This window comes from Diceros bicornis, chromosome 31 (genome assembly GCF_020826845.1).
Source record: "Diceros bicornis minor isolate mBicDic1 chromosome 31, mDicBic1.mat.cur, whole genome shotgun sequence".
In the NCBI taxonomy this organism is placed as follows: domain Eukaryota; kingdom Metazoa; phylum Chordata; class Mammalia; order Perissodactyla; family Rhinocerotidae; genus Diceros; species Diceros bicornis.
The window spans coordinates 5,373,902-5,399,053 of NC_080770.1; the positions used below are offsets into that span (position 1 = coordinate 5,373,902).

The following is a 25,152-nucleotide window of genomic DNA, read 5'->3' on the forward strand; positions in this document are numbered from 1 at the left end:
ATGGAATGTAGCTGCTCTGAAGCAGGAAAATAATTAAATCCATCTGATTGGAGTGAAGGTGCTTGAGTTTTCTGGAGGTACAGGTTTTAAATAAAACAGCAGGTTCAAAGCCAGGATTCAGCAAGGCTAGCAGGTGACATTACGGGGTTGAGAAGTGAGCAGAGTTAACAGCTAACATTTATTAAGCATTTACTGTAACGCAAGAACTCTTCTATCTACTTTAAGTCTAGGAACTTGTTACTGTCATTTTCCCCACCTGACAGAAAAAGAAGCTGAGACACAGAAGTTAACCAGCACGAGTGGGTGAGGTGGGATGTGAACACAAGCCCCTGGTCCCGGACTCCAGGCCCCTGACCGCCCAGTGAGAGGCCTGCAGAGTACAGGTGTGGAGAGGTGTGTGCCCAGACCAGCACAGAGGGGCCTGGTAACTAACTGGCCCTGGGGGATAACAACAAGCAGGGGGATGCTTGTTGACGCAAATAGCTGGAAGGCGAGTGAAAAATGAGCAGCTGTAACAAGGCATCACATTTGAAACATCATAACGGAACATCTGAGCAACGTTACCACCAGAGTTACTGGGAGGGCTGGGGGCCAAAACACACAGGCTGGCGAAGAGCTGCATGTGGAGAAGAGAACAGGCCAGAGGACCAGATAAACCACCTGAAGACAAGAGCCAGTGGCAGCTCCCATCAACAAAAGTATGCTGAGAACCTGTGCGTCAGGCATGGATTGTTCTAGGCTTTTGGGTTATAGCAGTGGGCAAGACACTTCCTGACCTATGGATGGCAAACTCTTCACTCAGTATAGCTCAGACTTTCTTGCACAAGATCTGGTGTACAGCACAAGAGCTGGTGTCAGGAAGCCGCGACCCATTAAAAACCAACGGTGGTTCTCTCATTGTAGCCCCCACACCCCGTCTGGTTATTAAGGCCCAAACAAGGTACAAGAGAAGATTTCTAGAAACAAAGAATCAGGCTTTATTTTTGTCATTGTTATTTTTAATACAGGTATCGTACGGTAGACATCGGTTAGTCTCGCAATTCAGTATGGCCAGTACACAGAAATTAAAGTAGAAACGAAATGAGAGTGGCCTCGCTCCTGGTCCTGGGCTGACACCCACAACCCCTGACAGACTCTGGTCTTCCCATCCTCGTGTCCTTTCCTTGCCACTTAAGACAAACAAGACAAAACACCACCCCAAAGAAAAACCCCAAATGCTCATTCATCAGCAGTAGGCGGGGGTAAAACGAGACAATGTGTTACCTTGGGTGGGATGGAGAAGCCAACCAAATCCAAATCACATGGAAGCAGCGTGTGCCACCCCGGAGACAAGCCCTGGCAATGGCCACCAAAGCTCTGCACCAGGTGAGACAAGAGTGCACCATCCACCAGCAGTCCCCGAGTCCCGGGCCACGTAAGTCAGCATCCTGGAGACAAGCGCAAGGAGCCCTGTTCTCTGGCCGCGCTAGGTTCCCGAGGAGAACACGAGGACAGTCTCTTCTGAGAGGAGCTCACAACAGAAAGGGCTCCTGAGGAGGCGCGCAAAGGCCAGGTAAGGCGCCCCCGCCGCCTGTCCCAGGGCGTCCTGCCGACTCCACTGTCCTTGGGCGCCAGACCTCACGAGGAGCTTCCACACCATTTACAATGGAAAAGTAAATAAGAAATAAGGCATTAGACATTTGATTTTTTTATTTCCATATGCAATGTAATGTTTAGGCACGCTGCTTGGGATGCTATTTCTAAAAAAATCGTTGGCCATTTTTCAGAATATCCTTTTGGTTTTAAATACTGGTCAGGAGACACAAATGATGTAAAAATACGTGAATAATTTTCTATTACAGAAATGAAAAACTGATTTGCATCTAAAAGTGCAAGAGGTGAAGTAATTTAACCCTTTCACCAGACGATATGGCAATATACAATATATTGCTTCAGCTGTTTGAGAAGGCTGTGATGTATTTTTATATTGACATAGAAAATTATAAATTACATTGAATTAGTATCCATAATCACTATATATATACACAAACCAGTTCTAAAAAAAATACACTGGTTTAGAATTTACGAGTGAAAATCTCACAAGGTACAGTAAAACAATTAACATGCTTAGGTGCCAGATTCTGATTTCTAGTTTTAAAATACTAGCCTGTAAAATGAACGCACTCTAATTCCATTAGCAGCACGAGCATTTTTCAACTGACTTGCCTAATATGATTTAGGTATGTTAAATATGCAGATTGCTCTGAAATGTTCATTGGTGATGCTTGTTAACAAGGTAAATTTTGGTGAATGGGTTAAAAAGGCAGATGAACTACCAAAACAGAACAAAAAACAAAAACGAAAACAAAAAACAAAAAAACCCAAACCACAAGCCATGTATACTCCAAATAGTCTAGTGTTTCACCTGTAGGAATAATCATTTCAAGCAAACAAGACTTGAACAGAACATATGGCTTTACAATAACATCAATTTATCAACTAAGTTGCAGCAATAAATACTTAATCTCTACCAATAGACTTACATTTTTTGATCCGTTTTAAACAATACAGAAAACAGTTACCAATCAAAAACTGGTTATAAAAAGAACACCAAATATTTCTTATTCAAAATCACTTTTGTAAGTTAGAACAACCAAAATAACACTTAGAGGGCATTTCAATCCAACGATCCTTGCCAACCTGGAAGAAAAATGAATTCAGAATTTTGTACAAGGTGAAAAATGTATGAAAACTGCCTAATACTTTGGTCACACTAATAATTGTCAAATAGTTATGTTTCAAATACAATAGATCTGTGTATTCACTTTTATAAAACTATTCTTACAGCCATTTTAACTATAGTATTACTACTATTATTACATGGGTGGCAAGATCTTATTTCACAGGCTACCCATTATTTAGAACAATACATTATAAACATACGCAAAAATTCTTGGTATTTGTCAATGTGCAATATTTTTACACTTCTGAATTTCTCTGTACAATGTCTTAGAATCTAGAATATAAAGGTTGCTGGTCCTGATCCCTTGCAGAGTGAGTGCAGCAGTGACGGCTGGGCGGGCTCCAGACAGAGCCCCCAGAGCCCCTGAATGGTGGCGGTCTGCAGTCCTCAGTCAGCAGCAGCAGAGGTCACTCATCATACAGGGCCATTAACTGACGTGTCGCCTGGCATGCTTGGCTGGTCAGTCCTACGGAGTAAGAGACAGACATCGGAGGCACTTAAAGCAGAAATCTGAGACAGAAAGTTAACTTGGTTTAGCTCCCTGAGGGTGGGGACCGTTTATTTTAGTATTGTTTATGCACTGCCTAGCACAAAGCCTGGCACTTAGTAGTTACTTAATGAAACGCTTCAGAAATGAATTTATCTAAAGCTCCAGAAAGTCTAACTGAATAACATCTAAGCTTCATCTTCGATTAACAGGCATTTAGCAAGGGCTGCAGAAGAGCAGTGCTCCAAGAAAACTGCCCCACCTCAGCCTCTTAGAAGCACAGTCACAGACAGGTCAGTGGTTTCTAAACTGTTGCTCCCAGAGCCTTCAGGAGCTATTTGCTCATCCCTCCTTCAAAACAGCTTTTTATACGTTCCATACATTGAAATCCACATAAAATTCATTAGAAAAACAGGATTCTGCTACTAAGGGGAAGTGGGGGTGGGGAGGAAACAAAAGAAAAAGCTTATAAACAGGATCAGCTGTTGAAAATAAAGGAGTGCATTAACAAATGTACTCCCACAAAGCAAACCTGAGGTTTACAGTTGGGAGGGAAGGAGAGGTGGGATACTATACAAACAAAGCTGTGATAGAATACATAAATTCTGCTCTCTGCCACTACAACCTGAACACGTAAAATATTCTTGATGGTGTTACCAGAACTATTTTTATAAAGCACACTTGGCAAAGGATGCTTAGAGCCAAAACTGGGAAGCATACAATTACTTTTGAACCAGCATTCAAAATTTACAAATAATGGTAATAGAGAACCCAGAAGTTGGCTCCACACACACAATACACTCGATTTACATTTGATGATGCCTCAATATATCACAGAGACACAGGAACCCAGAGTTCTGGAACCAGACACACCCAGGTACATATCCTGCCTTCACCACTTAGAAGTTATGTGGTCTTAAGCAAACTTCTCAACCTCTCTCAGTTCACTTTTTCTCCACCCATAAAAGGGGGACAACAATCCCCCCACAGGGGTTAGTAAGTACACAATGTGTGCCAAGTGCTTAGCACACCGGCTGGCACAGACATCGCATATGCCTGATAAACAGTAGTGAAAAATAAATGGTGTGGCAATGCAAATCTTTAAGTGCAACAGTGCACATCTGTCAATCCAAAGGATCAAGACATCTGGTTGTGACAGGGACCATGTGGGGAAGATTGCATACAAAAAGTCCCAAATGGCTACCTTTATCTCCAACACTGCCGTAAACTGCTTTTAGAACACAAATGTGACAAACTAGAAAACTCACCCTACCCTGCCATCACAGCAGCTCCCATGACACCTTCTTGGAGGCCTTCCCCTCCGTCCTCTCTAGAATGGGACTCCCGCACCCTCTCCAGCTCTGGTCCCTCCTCATCAGCACCTCTTTCCTCGTGCCCCTAGATTATGAGTGTGTCTGTTTTGCTCCTGCTTTATCATCAGGCCTAGACCAGTGGCTGCCACACTCAAACATGTGTTAGAGGAAGGACAGACGGACGAATGCATGGACACAAGTGATGTCCCCCTCTTCTTCCACTGGCTCTCCCTAACCTTTCCCTCCACCATCTCAGTCCTGCAGATTGGAGAGACAGGCTCTTCACACCAGATGTTCCAAGGCAGGGAGAAGAGCGCAAGTGGGATCCCCTGAGGCAAACAATCCTGCACTCCAGAGAGCCAAAGAAATAATCCCATAACTCATGGATCATTTACGTCAGAGAAACCAAGACTCCGGAAGCAACTCCTCCAAACTGGGAGACCTGGATTATCCTGCCTCCCAGGCAGCTCTCAATATAAAGGAAGCTTACAGGTACAACTCAGAGGGACGACAGAACTGATTAGGAATTAGACATACAAAATACCTTAAAAAAAAACATATATTGAAAACTCCAGGCAAGAAAAGTGACTTGCCCAACCCCTTAGAAGCACAGCTGGGGCTGGACCCCCAAAGCTGGAGTGGCACTCTGCCTCTTCCTCCCAAAGCCGTCACTAGAGCCAACACGCTCAAATTGTTCTTATAATTAATTAGACTTGTACACACACACACAATTTTTTTTTTAATCACAAAAGCAAACCCTCATTCTGGCTATAATTTCCATGAGAGAAACAGAAGCAGGGTTTGCTACACTATGAGTATAGAGGCTTGCCTACCAGTGAACAGAGAGTGCCCCCTACTGGTTCCCACTGGTTCTGTGACCCCTAAAATGCCTAGAAGATTGGAGGTGCAGGGGGGCTGGCGAGGGTGAAAGTATTTCTCTGAAATGCCTTTAAAGGTTACTCTATTCCTTGTGGAGGAATATACAAACTTAGGTATATTTAACTAAAAACGATAAGTCTGGGAAGCGCTGAGCAAAGCTCCTTGTGGCCCGAGGGCAAATGCTATCTTCTGGCACAAGCACTGGACCCTACAAGGCCTCCCTGGCTCCACCTGCGAGCCCAGGTGCTGGCCCTGGGTGAATGAGGCTTTGGCTTGGCCTATCCCTTCAGACCACCAGATCAGTCTAAGCAAAAGGTGACCAGAAAGAAACATCGTATTCCAAGTCACTCGGCTCTGGTAGTGGGCTTTTCACACTTAATCAAGATAACATAGTTTGCAAAACCAAACCAAACAGGGGATCGTTTAAGAGTTGAGAATATTTGGCTACATGTATGAAAGGGTCTCCAGGTAAGTTCTTCCGTGTGCCACACGGGCACGTCGGTGGAAAAATGGGCACCAGGAGCTGCTTGTGCCTGGTGGCTAGGTGACTTTATGGCACCAATGAGAATCCGGTTGCTGCGGCCTAGGGAACCCAATCCTGGAGAGCCTCAATATCAGCCTCGACTAAGTGCCACATCAGAAGGTGGTGGTAGGGGGGGGATGCCAGCATCAGAGACCCTTCCATTCCCGGCAATTCTTTAAAGAGCCAGTGACGTTACTGAATTTCCAAAACCGGGTCAGTCTTCGGCTCCTGGGTTAAAGGCAATAAACTGTTATTTCTAAGTTCTCAGCTCAATTGCCCGGATTCCATAAGGACTGAGAAAAGGCTACTGTGCTGACTAAGTCACTGAATGCTTGAGGATAACTGTAATGAGCCCTCCAGTCTCCCACCCCCAGATGCCAACTTCCCTCCTGGTTCCCAGGAGACAAGAGCCAAAGCCAGCTTAGGGCCTGGGCAGGGTGGGAGGCAGTGGGTTACCTCCGCTCTGGACTACTGCTGGGAGCCCTGGGGGCCGCAGACTTCGCCTCTGTCGTCTCAGGGCTCTCCTCCACGTCTTTACAAGCAGCATCTTGAGAGGTAGACAGTTTTCCTTCCTCACTGCAGTAAAGAGGAGGACAGGCAGCATCAGACACCCAGGTACCAGCGCCGGGTGGAGGATGAGGGCACATGCAAATGGCTCTGGGAGTCATGACTGCCATGGAGTCAAAGCCCTGGGGCTGAGCATGCTCAGGTGAGGGATCACAGGGACCACAGACAGTGACCGGGAAATCACAAAAGGAGAGGGTCACACACAGGTGGGGACCAAAAGACGGACGATGTAATGCAGCTGGTGTCTGGTAAAGAACGGTCCCACGTCACTGTACATACCGACAGGATTTCAACACTCTGAAGCCAAGTGTGCAAAACAGAAAAAGAAATGTACAAGAGTTTCAGAATACTCCTATAAATGAGGAATTTTGGGGAATAATATGTCCACGACTGCACATAAGCAAAACTGCAGACTCGGTGAAGGTGTCAAATGAACCTGTTTGAAGGAATGAGTCTTTAGTTAAAGCATTTTGCTTTCAGGGCTCATTTTGCTTTTGCCCACCATTTCAACAGTCAGTAGGACAGACCCCCATCAGCTGATGTCACGTGAGTGGGGTGCCACATGGCCTGAACCAGGACTGAGTCTCTCCAGCTGCCCTCCGACAGTGCCTGAGCAGGACAAACACCACGAGAGAAGAGAGCCAAGGATGGTGGCCAGAACAGGTGAAACCTGATCCTTGGGTTAGAGGGCTTGGGGAAACAAAACAGGAAAGGATTATTTTCTCCCCTTATATGGCTCTTGGTGAAAAAAAGACAAGTAGCAAACACTTTCAACTGTTTGCAGCCTGAAAAGTTAGACTTTTGCCTATTCTGCCTGGATTTCCCATTTTGACACAATCAAGATGGCACTAAAGTGAGCTGAAGGGCAGCCAGAGGTTCCCTCTGGGAGCTGGAGCCTGTCCTGGATTGGCTTATGAAAAACCTAATTTTAGGATATTTCTCGGGTGGCTTTCAGAAGGGTCTGGGCAATTTATAAGGAGAAAAATGAACTAAAGTGTAAAGATTAGCTGACAATCTGAGTTACCTGGTTCATTACTCCTCTTTGTCCTCATTGTCCACTCCCTGCTCACCAAAGCAACCACCTGATGTGTTTAATACATATCACTTTCATTTTTGTAAAATGTATAGTCATTACACACATGTATCTGGAATCATATAATTGGCACTGAATCGTACACCTCACCGTATTGATCTCTGTAGCTTAGCACAGTCTGGAAGATCCATCTGTTCCTGCTGACTGGCACGGTATCCCATGCAGCGTCCCTCCCAGTTCTAGCTGGCTTCTCACAGTGACCAACGCTCAACTGCCCTCTCCCTCCATGCCTCTGGCACAATGCTGCAATAACTACCACTGTCTGTGGCCCCAGTGGACCTGCGTGGGCATTTCTCAGGGCTCTAATCCCAGGAGTGGACAATGCTGGTCATCTTTCCATCTATAAGGAAGCCCCTATGACTCTCCAGAATGACTGCCCCGGGCTGCGTTCCCCACTAGCAGGGCAACAGGGTTCCTGCAGCCCCACAGCCCACCAACACACAGCTTTATCTACTTGCTAATTGCTGCTACTCTAATATGAAGTGTCTGATAACGAGTGAGTTCTGAGCATCTCTTCTTACTTTTTTAGCCTTTTTTGATTTCCTTGTCTGTAAACTGCCTACTGATATCTTTTGCCCATTTTCTGATTTGGGTTTTCTATCTTTTCCTTATTGTTTATAGGAACTCCTTGAATATTAAATGTTAGCTACTATAAACTTTTCCCGCTCAATTTGCCATCTGCCTCTTAATTTTGTCTACAGCACTTTATCAACCAGAAATTCAATCCAATTCTATTCTTTGCATTATGGTTTATCTTTTTGAAGGTGTTTTGTTTTGTTTTGAAAAAGAAGACCCCTTCTGCCCACAGGGCAGGAAGATATGCTGCATTTTCTCCTAACTACCATGAGACTTAAATCTAGTATCTCATTTTTCTCATCTGGAAAGTGGGATGGTAGCCATAGTGCTCATCTCGAGAACTGATGAGTGATACATGTGAAGCCTTAGAGTACATAGCCTCGCACAGAGAGCACTGCACAGGTGCTCTTATCTTTCACTCACCTTCCATCCACCTGGAATCCCCTCACATGTACATCAGGGAGGCCCTATTGCCCCTTGTTCCTTGTAGTGAGCCAGATCCCTTCTCCCCGCACTAAGCAATCCCCTTGTCAGTGAGCGCTCTCTTCCATCACATGGGCCCCTTTAACTATTTGTGTGCTAATGCCACACTGCTTTAGTTATTGGGACTTTGCAGTATGACCGAATATCTGCCAGGACAAGTCGCTTATTTAATCTTCCTTATGGTTCTCTAAGTAATTTGAGAACTTTTATTATTCCACATAAATTTTAGAGTATGTTTATCAAGTGCCTTTTAAAAATCCAACTGAAATTTTGATTGGGACTGCATTACACTTAGAGATGAATCTGGTGATGGCAGACATCTTCGCAGCACTGAGCTCTCCCATCACAGTCTGACAGCCTCCACCTGTCCAGATCTTCTGAGGCTGCCTTTATTAGCACTTTCAAGTTTTGTCTATAGATATCTGGGTTAGGATAACTCCTAAATAATTTACAGTTTTATGGATTTTGTGACCAGTACTTTGCCTTTTTTTTATGCATCCTAGTTGCTTATGACTGATGTAGACAAAGACTACTGATTTTTAAAATTAATCTCTTACCCAGTAGCTTTGTTGAACTCTTATTAGTTACAAAAGTTTGCTACTGACTTGGTTGTAGTTGATCATTATTATCTGTTAATAATTAAAGTCTTTTCACTTCCCATCTAATCTTTACCTATACCTCTTTCTTTGTCTTTCCTCAGAACATTGCCCAGGACTGCCCATACAGTGGCAGTGATAATGGACAACCTTTATTTGTGCCTTACTTTGAAGTGACTGCATCTAAAATGTCCTCATGCAGCATAATTTCTGCTGCAGTATTTTGGTATTTTAACTTTTATGCAGTTATGGAAATTCACTTCTGTTCCTGCTTGGCTCAGAGTTTTAATCATATATAGGTATGGAACTTTATCAAAAGCTTCATCAAAAATATCAAATGATTTTCTTTCAGTCTATTAGTACATAGTGAATTACACTGACAGATTTTTCTGACGCTGAACCATCCTTGCAGTCCAGTGATAAACTCTAACTGATCATTATGAATTACTTGTAATATGCTATTGGATTCAGTTAGCAAATACTTTATCTAAGATTTTTGCATTTAGTTTGCTTATAACTGACATGAGCTGATCATTTTCTATAATTATCTTTATATGGTTTTGAAATTAAGATTTCACTGCCTTATGAAAAGATCCAGGCAGTTTTTACACTTCGTCTGTTTTCTGTAACAAGACAGGAATTAGTCAATTAATGTGCATGAAACTACTGAATCATCACTGTAAGCAATACACCCTGCTGACTCGTGAGGCTGGCCTGCTCTGGAGTTGGTCCGCTCCTTGTTTTCCTCCACAGATAATGGATTGTTTTTGTCTTTCGTCCATTTTTAAAATTACTAGATTGTTTGTCTCTGTCTTATTGATATTAGGTCCCTCCTCTATCCTGCTACTGAATCTTTCTTTGCGGTTATGGCTTGTCTTTTCATTTTATTGTGTCTTTCATAAGTACTAGAAATTAAATAAAGTCAAACTCATCAATCTTCTCCTTTATGGTTTGGCTTTTTTATGGCTAAAAAATCTTTTGCCCCAAATTCTGAACACATTCTCTCATGTTGTCTTCTGAGAGTGTCGTTTTGCCTTTCATACTCAATGATGAGACAGAGAGTTAATTTTATTCTTCTCCAAAATGGATAATCACTATCTATTAGTCCATTCTTTCCTCACCGCATTATGTCACTCTAACGTGTATCAAGTACGTGTAAGTGTAGGGGCCTATCTGTATAACTCTGGCCAAGTCCACATCATGTCAACGATAACAGCTTTGATAATAAGTCTTGATATCTAACACAGCGAAGCCTCCCTCACTTCATTCTTCAAAATGATCTTGGCTGTTCTCAGCTCTCTTTGGTCTTCTTTCTGAATATCACAATCGGCTTCTCAATTTCCGTGAAAAACTCCATGGGGATTTTGATGAGAAACGCATTCATTTTATAGATTAATTTGTTAATAAATGCCAAAGATATCGTCCCATTCTAACATGGCACATCTCCTTATCTATTTAGGTCTTTATCTTTTCCATCTTAGTTATCTTAAAGACAAGGTTTAAGATTTTAATTTTTAAAAAGGGGGCACATCTGGGACATCTTGTATTGGTTCACAGGACGCAACGGATTAGTGTGTGTCTCCAGTCAACTTGCCAAACTTTCCTAGTCATTCTAATACTCGTCTACAGTTTCAATTGTAACTTTTTATGTAGAAAATCAGAATCTACAAACAAATAATAATTTTCTTTCAAATCTTTATACCTTTTATTAATTTTTATTTTACGCTGCATTTGCTAAGACCACCAGCACAGTGCTGAAGAGAAGCAGTAACTGTACGTCTGACTCTCTGGGCCATGTCTTTGAAGGGAATATTTCTAATGCTTCACTCTTAAGAATAAAGTCTGCTGTAGAGTTTTTCAGTTTCAGGTAGCTACTTTCTATCCCTAGGGTGCTAAAAAGTCATGAATGGCTTTAATTTTTACCAAATCCTTTTCTCCATCTACTGAAGATCCAAATGGTTTTTATTCTTATATCTGTCTGTGAATTACCTTCAATAATTTTTGCAATGTTGCAATATCCTCACGTTCATGTGATATATCCTTGGTCATGACTTAAAAATACGTTGCTGGATTTGGTTTGCTAGCTTTTAACTTGCAAGTGTTGTGTGTATGCACCCACACATCAAATTAGCCTCTGATTAATTTTTCTCTTTCACGCTTTGCTTTGTAGAGACCTCATAATGGGTTGGGAAGCATTCTTTCTTGTGATCTGAATGGGTTGGGAAGCATTCTTTCTTGTGATAGAGATGGAGACCAAACCTCTAAGCACTGATTTGGTTGCAGTCTGCAAGTTTCAATAGAAGTTTTTTCATTACTCTTTCAGTTTTAAGTTTTTGATTTCCATTACAATCCCTTTTTTGACCCATGAATTTAGAAGTGAAGTTAATTTCCAAATATATATATTTTTAAAGCAATTATTTTGCTACTGAATTCTAATGATTGCTATATGCCTGCAGAAAATGATCTGTATGATCCTGAACCTTTGGTTTAGATGGGCCAAACTTTGTAGCCTGTATACAAGTCAATTTCTACTATGACGAAAGATTTGTTCATTTTTTATACTTATGTATTTTGAATCCACTAGACTTAAACTACAGTCTTCTGAACACTACAAAAAAAAAGAGAGAGAGAGAGAGAAAGGCACTTAGGGAGCCACACTCTCCATCTCTTCATTAAGATTTAATGAGTTTAATGGAGATATTAGAAAGATGTCAGGCTAATGTCTGAACCCACGTTTGAAGCAAACTGAAGATGTTAATATCTGAGTTTTCTCCCCCACCGTCCTCCCAACAACCAGAAGCTGCCAGTACGATCGAGCCCCTGGTTACCTTTTGAAGACCGCGGTTTCTGTCTTGGCATCTACAGTGAGGCTGAGAGTTTCCTTCATGCCGCCATTCATCACTGTCTCAGTTACCTTGTCTGTACTTTCTGCATCCTCCTCTCCGTCAGAGCTGGCTTCCATGGCCATACTGCCTGGCGCTGAAAAGAACATACAGCTGATGGTCACGCATATCAAAACCAAAGAAGGACTGTCACCCCTCTTCTGTGCAGAGCCATCCACCCAAAGTTGCATCTACTGCTTGAAGAAGAAAAGAGTGAGACGGTTTGCCTGTTGTTGCCTGGGCTGATTCCTGATGGGCACAGGCTTTTTAAAAATGCCCACTAGGGAGACAATTCAGGGGTTTTCTTCAGCAGGACCAGCAAGCCCCCACAGCCTTCCCAGTTCTATGTCTACCCACATACCCAACTTTCTCCCAGCAGACTCTCCTGTTCCTAATGTTTTCCAATGCACAGTAGAGGGCGAAGCACGCAGTTGTGTATTCTAGCCTTCACCCACTGCAACTCACAAGCGCCTAGATTACAGTTTATCCACTGTACCCTTCTCATTCACCCTTTTCCCTTTCAGTTGGTCCCACTTGGGTCCTATTCTTTTTTTTTAAGTTACTTTCTTGTGGATTATTTCTTTGTTCTATAAGAGGGAGCCATATGGTATACTGGTTATGAGCTTGGGCTCTGAAGTCAGACTTCCTGAATTCAAACCCGAGCCTCACCACTTCCTAGCTGCGTAACCCTTGGGCAAGGTACTTGCCCCGTGCCTGAGTTTTCTTATCCCCCAAATGGGGATAACTGAACCCACCTGTAGAATTGTTGAGGGATAAAATGAAGTCATCTAGATAAACTGTTTAGAAGAATGACAAATAAAATAGTAGTTACTGATTTTATGACTTTTCCCTGCCTCTTGGTTCTTGTGCCCTCTACTCGCATTTCTTTTTCTAAGGACTCATTTCTTTGTTCCCTTCACATACTACCCCTTACACCCCCTTCCTAACTCCCTTCCTCTCCCCCCACCTCCCAAGGCCTTAATCATCAGGCTGAAAACAGTTCAGGGCCCATGCAAGGAACAATGTGAGCATTCTGAATAACAAGACAACCCACTGGATTCCCCTGACCATTTCATCTGTTCATAAAGGTGAGAAGAAAATAAACAGCCCCACAGCATGAGACATGCCCAGATACCCACACATGCTCCAGCAAAGCAAACTCCAAGGGGCAAGGGAACTGAGTGCAGGCTGGGCTTGGAACGCACATGCAGACTAATTCACCCTGGTACTGCAGGCTAAGACGTTCCTCCTCTCTGGGCCTGTTTCCTTTTCTGTACACTGACAGGACTGAATAATTGATAACTCAGACCCCTTACTCCTTCTAGAATCAACATGCTGTGGTTCTGGGGTGAATATACAATTTCTCTTCTTCAGTTATCCTGTGGACATTAGACCCACCATCTCATTTTGCTGGCTCCTTTGAGCCCTTGAGCCCAAGAGTCAAGTCTGGTTTTATAAACCTGGTATGTGGCCAAAGACAACTTTCAGATCTAGAAAACTAAGCATCAGATTGAAGCTTAAACAAGAACAAAATGACCAGCCCACAGACTGTGCACCCTGGTCCTCTCTGCACCCACCTTCCGGCTGCACTGCCAGTGCAGCAACACTGGGAGTCAGAGGGTCCATCGGTTCAGTGCTGGTTTCCATTTCCACTGGAGAATTACTCCTTAAAGAATCTTTTGTACTTTTAGAAAAGAGAAAATTCAGATGTGAGCAGTGGGAAATAGTTCTCGGTTAACATTATTCACAAAGAACCTTTGAAAACCAGTTCTGGTTCCACTGGGGAGACACATCAGCAGTTGAGTACAGACTCCAATGACACACGGATCTAAGCGTGGACGGCTGCTTGAAGTGGTAGACGAGTGACAGAGGTAAACATTCTGCTAAATCAGCAGGGCAGTAATGCAGGGACTTCTTAGAGGCTTCTAGACAGGTTCAAAATCCCCCCAGCCTCTCTTGCTCAACATAATCACCAAGCTCCCAGGGCTAGGACGGCAGCAGCATACACTGTACGGTACCAATCGTATCTACAGTGCCATTTTTACAAAAATCCTTACTTACCTTTAGCCAAACTGCCCAGAGGGCCCGGCTCTCTTAATGACATTTAATGAGAAAACATGACCTGTGCACAAGGGGTAAAGGGAAGCAAGCTGCTTCAATCGCATCCTCAAGTAACCAAGGGCCCTTATCCTTCAGTTATGAAAAGAGAGAAAAGCAAGAGGTAAAGACTTGACTGTCCTGCACTGGAGAAGAGGTGGTGAAACAGTTCATAATATCGTGGAGACATTTTCCACCAACCTCCCCTTTACCTCTGAATAACAGCTTACTGCTATAAAGCAACCTGGGTTCTAGCCTCCTTCGTGGTCTGTCTAGGACGGTAACCGCTAGCTTGTAACAATTTGTCTTGCTGTCTTTTCCATTATTAGTGACTGTTTAAAAATATCACTTGTTAGAGCAGGAAAGCAACAAAGTTGTTCAAAAGGAGTGACGGAGATTGATTTATTCAGTAGACAAAACCATGTTTAGCAAATCAAACTAAGCTTAATGGGACATGAAATCCACGGTTAATACTCAAATGCTGCCATATTATTCAGGAAAATTACAAAATGACAGGTTGCTGTCATCAAGAATAATACAAATAACAAGACTGACAGCCACACCTGTCACACCCCTGAATTTACCGCACTAGACTAGCTACAAGTGAAATACGAGTTCATATTATCTATTCAATTCCAGAGCCGGTTTGCATTTTTCTGTAATGCTCCACACAGAGATGCCTGTCAGGAGTTCCTTGGCTTCCCCTCCTTCCTTTCTCCTCAATCCTGTCCTGACAGCTTGGTGGGGTCAGGAAAAAGCTCTCAGGGAGGCCAGCTTCGTGGGCATCCTGCAATCAGCTCCCTGGCCTGTCTTCGCTGGCTCCTTGGTTCACCGTCCACTCCCTTTCCCAGTTCATCCCGGATGAAAGGAAGGAGGATGGTGACTCCTCTTCTTGTACCTCACAGCTGTGTCAGTATCTCCCCCATGTCAATTTCTAATTTTGTTTAAGACACTATATTTAACTTGGAAGTAAATCAGGGTGACCAGGAGTGTCAACAGCACGCACACACCACGCTGGTTCTCCTGTGGAAAGGCTCAGAGAGCAGACACACGTCTGCTCACCTCAGGGAAGACGTGAACTCTGAGAAGGAAGCCCAGCCCGTCTCTTTGGTTGGCATTGGCTCCTCTGTGCTCCAGACGTCAGACCCCACCGAGTCTAAGGGAGCACCGTGGGTTGTCTCCATGGGGACATCAAAATTGGCCGACCAGTTGGGTGCTAAAAAGAGGAGAGGAATTCCATTTTGAGAATACTTCAGTAGTTTAATGTAACACAAGATATTTTTCAAAAACAGATTTGCAATGATAAAAAAGACCGGAGTCGTGGGGAAAAAGATGTTCTAATGTGCTATTGCTACCGTAGGAATGGCACAGTCACTCGGAGGGCAATTTGGCAACATCTATCCTGTTATAAAACTGGGTGTTTCCTTTGCTCTCTTAGCAATTCTCATTTCTAAGATTTTTTTCCCAATACAACCATCACACAAGGATGCAAAGCTACATATAAAAGAATATGTTAATGTTACTTTCTTAGTTTTGACAAATGTACCAAGGTTATATTAACATGGGGAGGAAGACGGGTGAAGGGTATACAGCCACTCCCTGTATATTATTTGCAACTTTTCTGTAAATCTAAAATTACTCCAAAATAAAAGGTTTATTAAAGAACAAAAAAAGTATGTTGGCTATTTAGTCGCAGTAAACTAGAAACACCCTTAACGCTCGCTCCCCAATCCACATCTGGCCCACTTCATACTTTAAATGGCTTCCCTGCAGTCTGCTGTTGTTAGCACAAACAGGAAGCCTTCCTGTGACATAACGGGAAATACATATTTGGTCTCCGCACAACCTCCAACCCTGGGAATCTCTCAAGCATTAAGTTTCTTCTTGCATGCTAATGAGATGACTGGTGGCTGGGGCTCCAGGAGAGCCTCAGGATGGGGGCTGGCTGCCAGGGGAACCATCACAGGATTAGAGGTTGGAACTTTTAGCCCCACTCTCACCCCATCTTCTCCTCCCCCAATCTTCGAGGAAGGCAGAGGAGCTGGAAGTTGAGTTAACCACTAATGGCCAATGATTGAATCAGTCATGCCTGCTTAATGAGGCCTCCGAACTGCAGGGGTTCAGAGCTTCTGGGTTGTGAGTAGAGGGTGGTGCATCACAAACTCCCTGGGGACGGAAGCTCCTGTGCTCAGGACCCTTCTGGATCTTGTCCTAGTTCTCTCTTCACCTGACTCTTCACCTGTATCCTTCAAAATATCCTTTGCAATAAATTGGTAATAGCAAGTAAAGCGCTCTTCCAAATTCCATGAGCTGTTCTAGCAAATAATGGAACCCAAAGAGGTCGTGGGAATTCCTAATTTACAGCCAGTTGGTTAGACGTTCCGGAGGCCGGGACTTGTGATTGGTATCTGAAGTAGCGGGCAGTCTTGTGGGACTGAGCCCCTAAACCTTCGGGGTCTGACTCTAACTCCAGGTTGATAGTGTCTGAATTGAACTGTAGGACACCTAGCTGGTGTCTGAGAATTGGTCTGTGTGGGGAAAACCCACACATCTGGGGTCAGATGCGAAGTTTTGACACTAGAGAGGAAAGAGTCTTTCTTACTTACTTTCTAAGTCCTGCAGACACAAGACTGACTTCAGAGGTCAGAGCGGCAGGGTCTGCCAGGCGCACGCTACTTCCTGTCTGTGGGGCCCTCTCACCATGCTGCCTGCCGGCCAAGTGTGCATCTACCCTGCAGGTCTCTGTTTAAACGTCACTTCCTCAGAGATGTGTCCCTTCAGACGAAATTAGGTCTGTTTATTTGCCCTCATCGCACACCATGCTTTTCTTCACAGTACTTACGCTGAATCCCCAAACCCTTGTTGGGGACAAGTTGGGTGTGGGAACCACTGCTCTCTATCAGGGATATTTTCTATCACAGTTGGGACCCTCCAGGCTGTAGGCTAGGGAATCTGCTAGCTATTTGGGGGATTATCGTAGAAAGAAAGGACTGAGAAATCCCTGTGTGTAACAGAAATGTTCCCGTTTGTTAAACAGAGACCTTACTGTGACTTGGGGCAAGTCACTTAACTTCCCCAAGCCTGGGTTTCCTCATCTGTTCAATTCAGATAGGGACCGTCTACTTCGAGAGGTTCTGCAGAGGAGGACATGAGCGCCTGCACTGGCAGGTACTGAATTTGCGTGTGTTACTCACCTCTTGCCCTTCAATCTGTGGAGTGTGGCAGGGCTCCACTGATACCAAAGAGGGATGATACCAGAATGTCTGAAAACCTCCCCCGACTCAGAAAAGTCAACTTGACAGATACTTTGCCTGCCCACCACATGCAAAGCTCTGGAATCATTCCACCCAAATCGAAGTTCCACTTTATAACGAAATTAGGCTACATTAAAATGACTATCCCAGTTGTTATCATTCTGGGATATTCTTTCCCAGATCAGCTCCCCAGAATCAGTCTAACATTAGAAACTCTTTTAAACAGTCCAGAAAACCTCTGAGAGAAGCCATAGAGATTGGTGGGGACGGCAGAGGCTCTCAACGTCAAGAGGATGGGGCAGCCCAGAGCCCTGGGAGAAGAGCATCTCTCGCCCTGACTTCTGGAGATGTGGCAATTCGAAGGAGGTCTTTCCCGAGGAGCAGAGGCCGGAGGGCTGAGACCTGCCAGGCTGCACTTAGTGGGAATAAGGGCGAATGTGACCTTCCTCCAGGATGCCCCGTCTCTCCCTGTCCCTAGACCGAGTTCTACAGTCACAAGGAGAGTGGCATGCAGTAAGTCATACCAAGTGTGCAGTCTCCCTCAAGTCACTTATCACCCACCTAGCTACCCCAAAGAACCAGATTCCAGAATATTATTCAGCCTTAAAAAAAGAAGGAAATCCTATCACATGCTACAACGTGCAGGAACCTTAAGGACATTATGCTAAGTGAAATAAGCCAGTCACAAAAAGACAAATACTCTGATTCCACTTAGAAACAGAAGGTAGAATGGTGGGTGCCAGGGACTGGGGAGGGGGTATGGAGAGCTGTTGTTCAGTGGGTATAGCTTCAGTTTTGCAAGATGAAAAAGTTCTAGAGATCTGTTGCACAACAATGTGAATATACTTAATGCTACTGAACTGTACACTTGAAAACAAACACAAAGACGCACGTTCTAGAGCCAAAACGTCAGGGCCTGTCTTCTCTCTCCTTCCCCCTGCTGCCTGGTCCCTGTCCTCGTCAGCCCTCCTCATGTCTGACGTGTAACAGGGAGGGTCTTAACGATTTTCCTGTCTCCAGCGTGGGCTTTCTAATCCAGCTTTCACACTGTTGCCATGAGTGATCGTCTTGAAACAGAGTCAATGACGTTCTTCTTAGTAAAGTCTTCAGGAGGAGGATTACAGCCTTCAGAATAAAATCTTGTTCTGGCCTCCGGCCTTATATCCCATATTAAACAGCTGTGGATCTCTGCGCCCCCATATTAGTTCTTTTCTCTTTCAAACTGACTGTCCCATCCCTCCTTGTCCTTCAGTATCACGTTCTCCGGGAGGCCTCTGCAGATGCCCGGATGAGCTGGCTCTCCCCCTGCAGCTCCCCCAGCACTCTGTTCTCATTACACTGTGCTGTCCATCTCCCCATTTCCTGAGCAGACTTTACGCTCCTGGAGGCAGTCTGCCCCAGCACCTGGCACACAGTGGGAACTTGACAAAAGTTGATGTGAACTGCATTACAGAGAGAAAAGCCCATCTCTTCCTCCTCAAGAGGGCGAGCTGGGAAAGGAACGAGAGGACACAGGATAAATCTGTTTTCTTCTGTGGCTCTCAGTTTCAGATCTGTTAACATGTAGGGATTTGCTAGATTACTGCTAAGGTCCCAGGCAGCTCTGAGGTCATGACAAGGTTGACCCCGACCCCTGGAGCTGGGTTTCAGCCTCTAGAACTGTGTACATAAAGGTCTTCCTGAGGAACAGGCAGCACTGTCAGCCTTGAGGAAAGCCCCAATATCAATCCATATGGCTCAGTCACATAAAAATCTGTCTGAACTTTCAGAAGTTAACAGTATTTTTTTTTAATTAATTAATTTATTTTTTGTGTGTGAGGAGATCAGCCCTGTGCTAACATCTGCCAATCCTTTTTTTTTTTTTTTTTTTTTGCTGAGGAAGACTGGCCCTGGGCTAACATTCATGCCCATCTTCCTCTACTTTATATGGGACACCGCCACAGCATGGCCTGACAAGCGGTGCCTCGGTGCACGCCCGGGATCCGAACCTGTGAACCCTGGGCCACCGCAGCGGATTGCGTGCACTTAACCGCTTGCACCACTGGGCTGGCCCAGAAGTTAACAGTATTTTTAAAAGGCCAGCCAATGTAAGTCTTCTTAGCAAGTAGCAGGACATAAACAAGCACTTAGCTGGGCAAGTTTTGGGTTAACAAAATTCATAAATAAACTCTGAGGAACCCATCTGAAATCATTTAAGCTTCAAGGTGTTCCCTCCAGTTTAGTGCATTCATGATTGTACAAATCACAGTATTTTCTCATCTTTCCACAATCCGTGGTCTCTCCCCTTCTGCTATGGCATCCAGTCTCTGAAGCCCGACTCACACGGGCTGTCCACACAGTAGGGCAACGCCCTATCATCAGAGGTCTACCTTGCTCCTTCCCTCAGGCCTGGTCCTTGAAACGTAAACCTCCAAGGGGACTCAACAACAATGTGTTTCAACTTAACTATTCCTTCAGAAGTCATCTCAGATGCTGCAGACCAGTTTGCCTATTTTTAAAATACTTATTTCCAACACACAGCAACTACTATGGAAGAATAAAGCAACTTACGTTCATTCAAGTCTACCTCCATTTTATCCTCTGTGTTGGCACTACTGGATTCGAACAAGTCTTGTTTTGCTCCATCTTCTTCTTCCGAGTCTGTACTTTCCTCACTGTCTGTACTCCCCGAGCTAAGGGAAAAAAGGACCAAAATGTTTAATGCCGCATATCAGCCACCAGCTAAATCTAGAAAATTCTAAAGGTCATCCAGCAACAAAAAAATCTTACTGCACTTCAACTGGATCCTATCTGCCTGGCTGTCATCTTGTTAAGACTTTGCTTGTGAGTGTGCTGCCTGATCCTACTCGAGGCCGCCAGCTGCTCTACCACTTGGCCTTTGTGTCGACGCAGATCACCCTGAGCCCCTGCCTTCTGACTGTGTAGGGATCTCGCAGTGTGGACGTGCACTTCCCTGAGGACCAAGCATGCTGAGCTTCTTTTCACCTGTTTATTTGCCAATCACATATTTTCTTCGCTAAAGTGTCTTTTCACATCTTCATTGCATTTAAAAAACTGGGTTATTGGGGGCCAGCCCGGTGGCGTAGTGGTTGAGTTCACATGCTCTGCTTTGGCAGCCCAGGGTTCACAGGTTCGGATGCCAAGCGCGGACCTAAGCACTGCTTATCAAGCCACGCTGTGGCGGCGTCCCACATATAAAGTAGAGGAAGATGGGCACAGACATTAGCCCAGGGCCAATCTTCCTCAGCAAACAGAGGAGGATTGGCAATGGATGTTAGCTCAGGGCTAATCCTCCTCACCAAAAAAAAAAATTGGGTTATTGCCTTATGTCTTATTACAGAGTTTTTCACAGACTCCACATAGAAGTCCTTTATCAGATATATGATTTGCAAAGATTTTCTCCTAGTGTATACTTTGTCCTTTTGTTCTCTTAATAGTGTCTTTTGAAGAGTATAATTGTTTAATTTTGATGAAATTTAACATCAAAATTTTTCTTTCACATGTAGTGCTTTTGGTGTTGTATCTTAGAAATCTTTGCCTAACCCAAGGTCACAAAGATTTTCTAATATAAGTTTTATAGTTTTATGTTTTACATTTAGGTCTAATATTCATTTTGAGTTAATGTGTATATATGGTAAGAAATATGGATTGAGTTCATTTTTTTGCATATAGATGTCCATCTGTTCCAGCACAATTTGTTCAAAAGACTATCCCTCCACTGAATTGCTTTTGCACCTCCATCAAAAATCAATGTTTATACCTATTTCTGGGCTCTCTATTCTATCCCCCTGACCTATTCCCCTTCTTAATCATCACACTATCATAATTACTGTATCCTGAAATCAGATAGTATTAGTCCTCCAATTCTGTCCTTTATGAAAGTTTTGACTATTCTAAATCCTTTGCGTTTTCATATGAATTTAAGGATCAACTTGTCAATAGCTACCAAAAACCTGTTACAATTTTGTTTGGGATTGCACTGAATCCAGATCCATCTGGGGAGAAATGGCATCTTAACAATGTTGAGTCTTCCACTTCATAAACATTTATCAAGTGTTGATTTCTCTCAGCTGTTTTGTAATTTTCAGTGTACAGGTACTGTACATCTTTTGTCAGATTTACCCCTACATATTTAATATTTTGACGCTACTATGAATAATACTGTTTAGTAATTTTGATTCCAATTATTTGTGGCAGTACGTAGAAATACAATTATATTGATCTTGTGTTGTGCAATTTTGCTAAACTCACATAATTATCTTTTTATAGATTCCAACAAATTTTCTAAATTGACAACTTATGTTGTCTGTGAATAAACCCAGTTTTACTTTTTCCTTTCCAATCTAGATGCTTTTATTTCTTCTTCCTGACTTATTACACTGGCTAGAACCTCCAGCACAATATTGAAAAGCAGTGGTGAGAGCAGACATCCTAGTCTTGCTCCTGATCCTAGCTGGAAATCGGTCTTTTATCATTAAGTATAATGCTAACTGTAGAAGTTTTAATCAGGTTGAAGAAATTCCCTTCTATCTCCAATTTGCTGAGAATTCTTATCAGAAATAGATGCTGGATTCAAGCTACATGCTTACTGATTTTTCAAACGTTAAACCAACTCTGTCTTCTTAGAATAAACCTTGCTTAGTCATGATGTATTATTGTTGCATTTATTCGCTAAAAATTTTAAAGGGGTTTTTGCATCTACGTGCATGAGAATAATTGGTCACTTTTATTTTCTTGTAATGTTAGCTTTTGGTACCAGGTTACACTGATGTGGCCTCACAGAATGAGATGGGTACTATTCCCACCTTTTCAATTTTCTGGAAGCTTTTGTATAGAACTGGCATAATTTCTTCCTGAAATGTCTGGCAGAATTCACCAGACACGCCATCCGGGCCTGGAGTTTTTTTGTGTGTATGTGGGATGTTATAAACTACAATTTCAACTTCTGTAATAGATACAGGACTATTCAGGCTATCTTTTTTTGCTTACCTTTGGTAGTCTGTGTCTTTCAGAGACCATCCAAGCAGTCAGAGTTACTGGCATAGAGCTGTTCATAATATTCCCTTGTTATCTTGTTAGTATCTGCAGAGCCTGTAGTGATGCCAGCTCTCTCACTCCTGATAGTAGTAATTTGTATTTTCTTTCCCTTGACCATTTTATCTGGAGGTATCAATTTTATTAATCTTCTCAAAGAACAGCTTTCGATTACAATGATTTGTACTGTTTTTCTGCTTTGCATTTCATTCTAGTTTCTTACGGTGGAAGCTGTGGTCACTGACCTGAGATTTTTTGTTTAAACGAGCAGTGTATTAGTGCTGAAAACGATTCCTGAAGTACTGTTTTAGCTGCATCCTCCAAATTCTGATATACTGTGCTTTCATTTTCTTTCAATTCAAAATACTGTGTAATTTCCCCTTTGACGACTTCTTTAACTCATGTGTCACTTCGTTTCCACATATTTGGAAGATTTCTAAAGATCTTTCTGTTACTGATTTCTAATTTAATTCCACTGGGGTCAGAGAACATACTCTGTATGACCCGAAACCTTTGGAATTTATTGAGACTTGCTTTATGGCCCAAATATGGTCTCTCTTGGTAAATATTTCACATATACTTGAAAAGAATGAGGATTCTGCTGTTGTTGGGTGGATTGCCTTATAAATGTCCAGTAGAGTCAAGTTAGGTGATAGTATTAAATGTTCTATATCTTTACTAATTTCTGCCTACTGTTTCATCAATTACTGAGAGAAGAGTCTTCAAATATCTGATTATAACTGTGATTTGTCTACTTTTGTTTGCAGTTCTATCAGTTTTTGTTCCATATATCTTGAAGCTCTGTTATTAGTTATGTAGACATTCAGAATTGTTATGTCCTCTTTTTTGTTTTTGTTGTTTTGCTGAGGAAAACTGTCCCTGAGCTAACATCTGTGCCCATCTTCCTCTATTTTGTATGTGGGACGCTGCCACAGCATGGCTTCATGAGCAGTGTGTAGGTTTGCACCCGGGATCTGAACCCATAAACTCTGGGCCACCAAAGTGGAGTGCACAAACTTAACCACTATGCCACCGGGCCAACCCCATTATGACCCTTTCTTTATTCCTTTTCTTTGAAATCTACTTTAATATTAACATAGACTCTCTACTTTTTCTTTTAACCTGTTTGTGTCTCTATATTTAAATTATTTCTCATAGGCAGCATAAGTTTGACCTTATTTTTAATCCAATCTGACAATCTGTGTTTTAATTGCGGTTTTTGGATCATGTATTTAATATTATTTAAATGATCACTGATGTGGTTGTTTATAGGTTTAATACTATCATCTTGCTATAGTCTTCTGTTCCTCCAAGTTGCCTTTTATTCTTTTGCCTTCTTTTAGATTTTTTATGATTTAATATCCTTTGTTGGCTTATTAACTCTAACTCTTGGTTTTATTTAGTGGTTGTTTTAGGGTTTACAGTATTATCACAGTCTATTTCAAGTGATATCATAGCCAAAAACTGGAAACAACCCAAATGTCCATCAACAGATAAAGGAATAAACTAATTGTAGTATATCCACTCAACGGATCACTACTCAACAAGAAAGAGGAATGAACTATTATTACATTACACAACATGGATAACTCTCAAAATAATTATGCTGAGTGAAAGAGGCTAGACAAAGAAGCATAGAATGTGTGGTTTCATTTATAGAAAACTCTAGAAAACACAAATCATTCTAGAGGAAGAGAAAGCAGATGGGGGGAATGTACTACAAAAGGGCAAGGGGAAACTTGCAGGTGATGGATAAGTCCATGATGTTGATTGGGATGATGGTTTCATGGATGCAGACATAAGTCAAAACTTACCATTTGTATAATTTAAATAAATGCAGTTTATTATATGTCAATTATACCTCAAAAGAATTGTTAAATAATAAAAAACTGCCTTCTCTCATCATCCTGTGTTCCCTCTGGGTATCAACTGTCAATTCCCCAGGACACTGTCCTCACTGCCACACTTAATTCTCTACACTCTCTACAGAGGGTGCTCTGTTAGGATGTACTGCACAGCTGTAACGTGTAATGTGTAATGTCTGCCTCCAGAGGACAAATGGTAGTAGGCAATGGCCATTTAATGAATTCCCTCAACATGAGGACCAAAGTTTCAAAGCACATGGTGACAAACAAGTTTGATTGGGGCTTTACCTTAAAAAAACAAAAACAAAACAAAAAAAAACAACACCATGAAGATATTTGTCTCTTGCTGCCTGGTCCTGGAGCTGCAGCAGCTATCTTGTGATCACAAGGTGAACAAACGCACATGCAGAAGATGACAGAGTGGGAATAAAAGAAAGAAGCTGGGGGGCCGGCCCTGTGGCTTAGCGGTTAAGTGCGTGCGCTCCGCTGCTGGCGGCCCGGGTTCGGATCCCGGGCGCGCACTGACGCACCGCTTCTCCGGCCATGCTGAGGCCGCGTCCCACATACAGCAACTGGAAGGATGTGCAGCTATGACATACAACTATCTACTGGGGCTTTGGGGGAAAATAAATAAATAAAAATTATTAAAAAAAAAAAAAAAAAAAGAAAGAAAGAAGCTGGGTTTAATGACCTTAACAGCTCTGGATTGTGAGAGAAATACACCTTTGCTGATTTAAGCCACTGCTGGATCTTCTGTAACCTGAAACAATAAGCACTCCTA

At 42.9% G+C, this 25,152-nt stretch overlaps 1 protein-coding gene across 8 annotated transcripts in view; it reads right to left on the reverse strand.

Moving 5' to 3' along the window:
* Nucleotides 1–953: 953 nt before the first annotated feature.
* The window catches only part of PPP6R3 (protein phosphatase 6 regulatory subunit 3), a 133,521-nt gene continuing 109,322 nt past the window's right edge, over nt 954–25,152 (reverse strand). For all 8 annotated transcript variants that reach the window (XM_058526205.1, XM_058526211.1, XM_058526208.1 and 5 more), the window contains 6 exons: nt 20,023–20,144; nt 15,281–15,434; nt 13,699–13,805; nt 12,068–12,218; nt 6,381–6,500; nt 954–3,188 (listed from right to left, as the gene is read on the reverse strand). In XM_058526205.1, the coding sequence (XP_058382188.1) occupies nt 3,137–3,188; nt 6,381–6,500; nt 12,068–12,218; nt 13,699–13,805; nt 15,281–15,434; nt 20,023–20,144 (706 nt within the window). In that variant the 3' untranslated portion in view covers nt 954–3,136. The remainder of the gene's footprint in view (nt 3,189–6,380; nt 6,501–12,067; nt 12,219–13,698; nt 13,806–15,280; nt 15,435–20,022; nt 20,145–25,152) is intronic.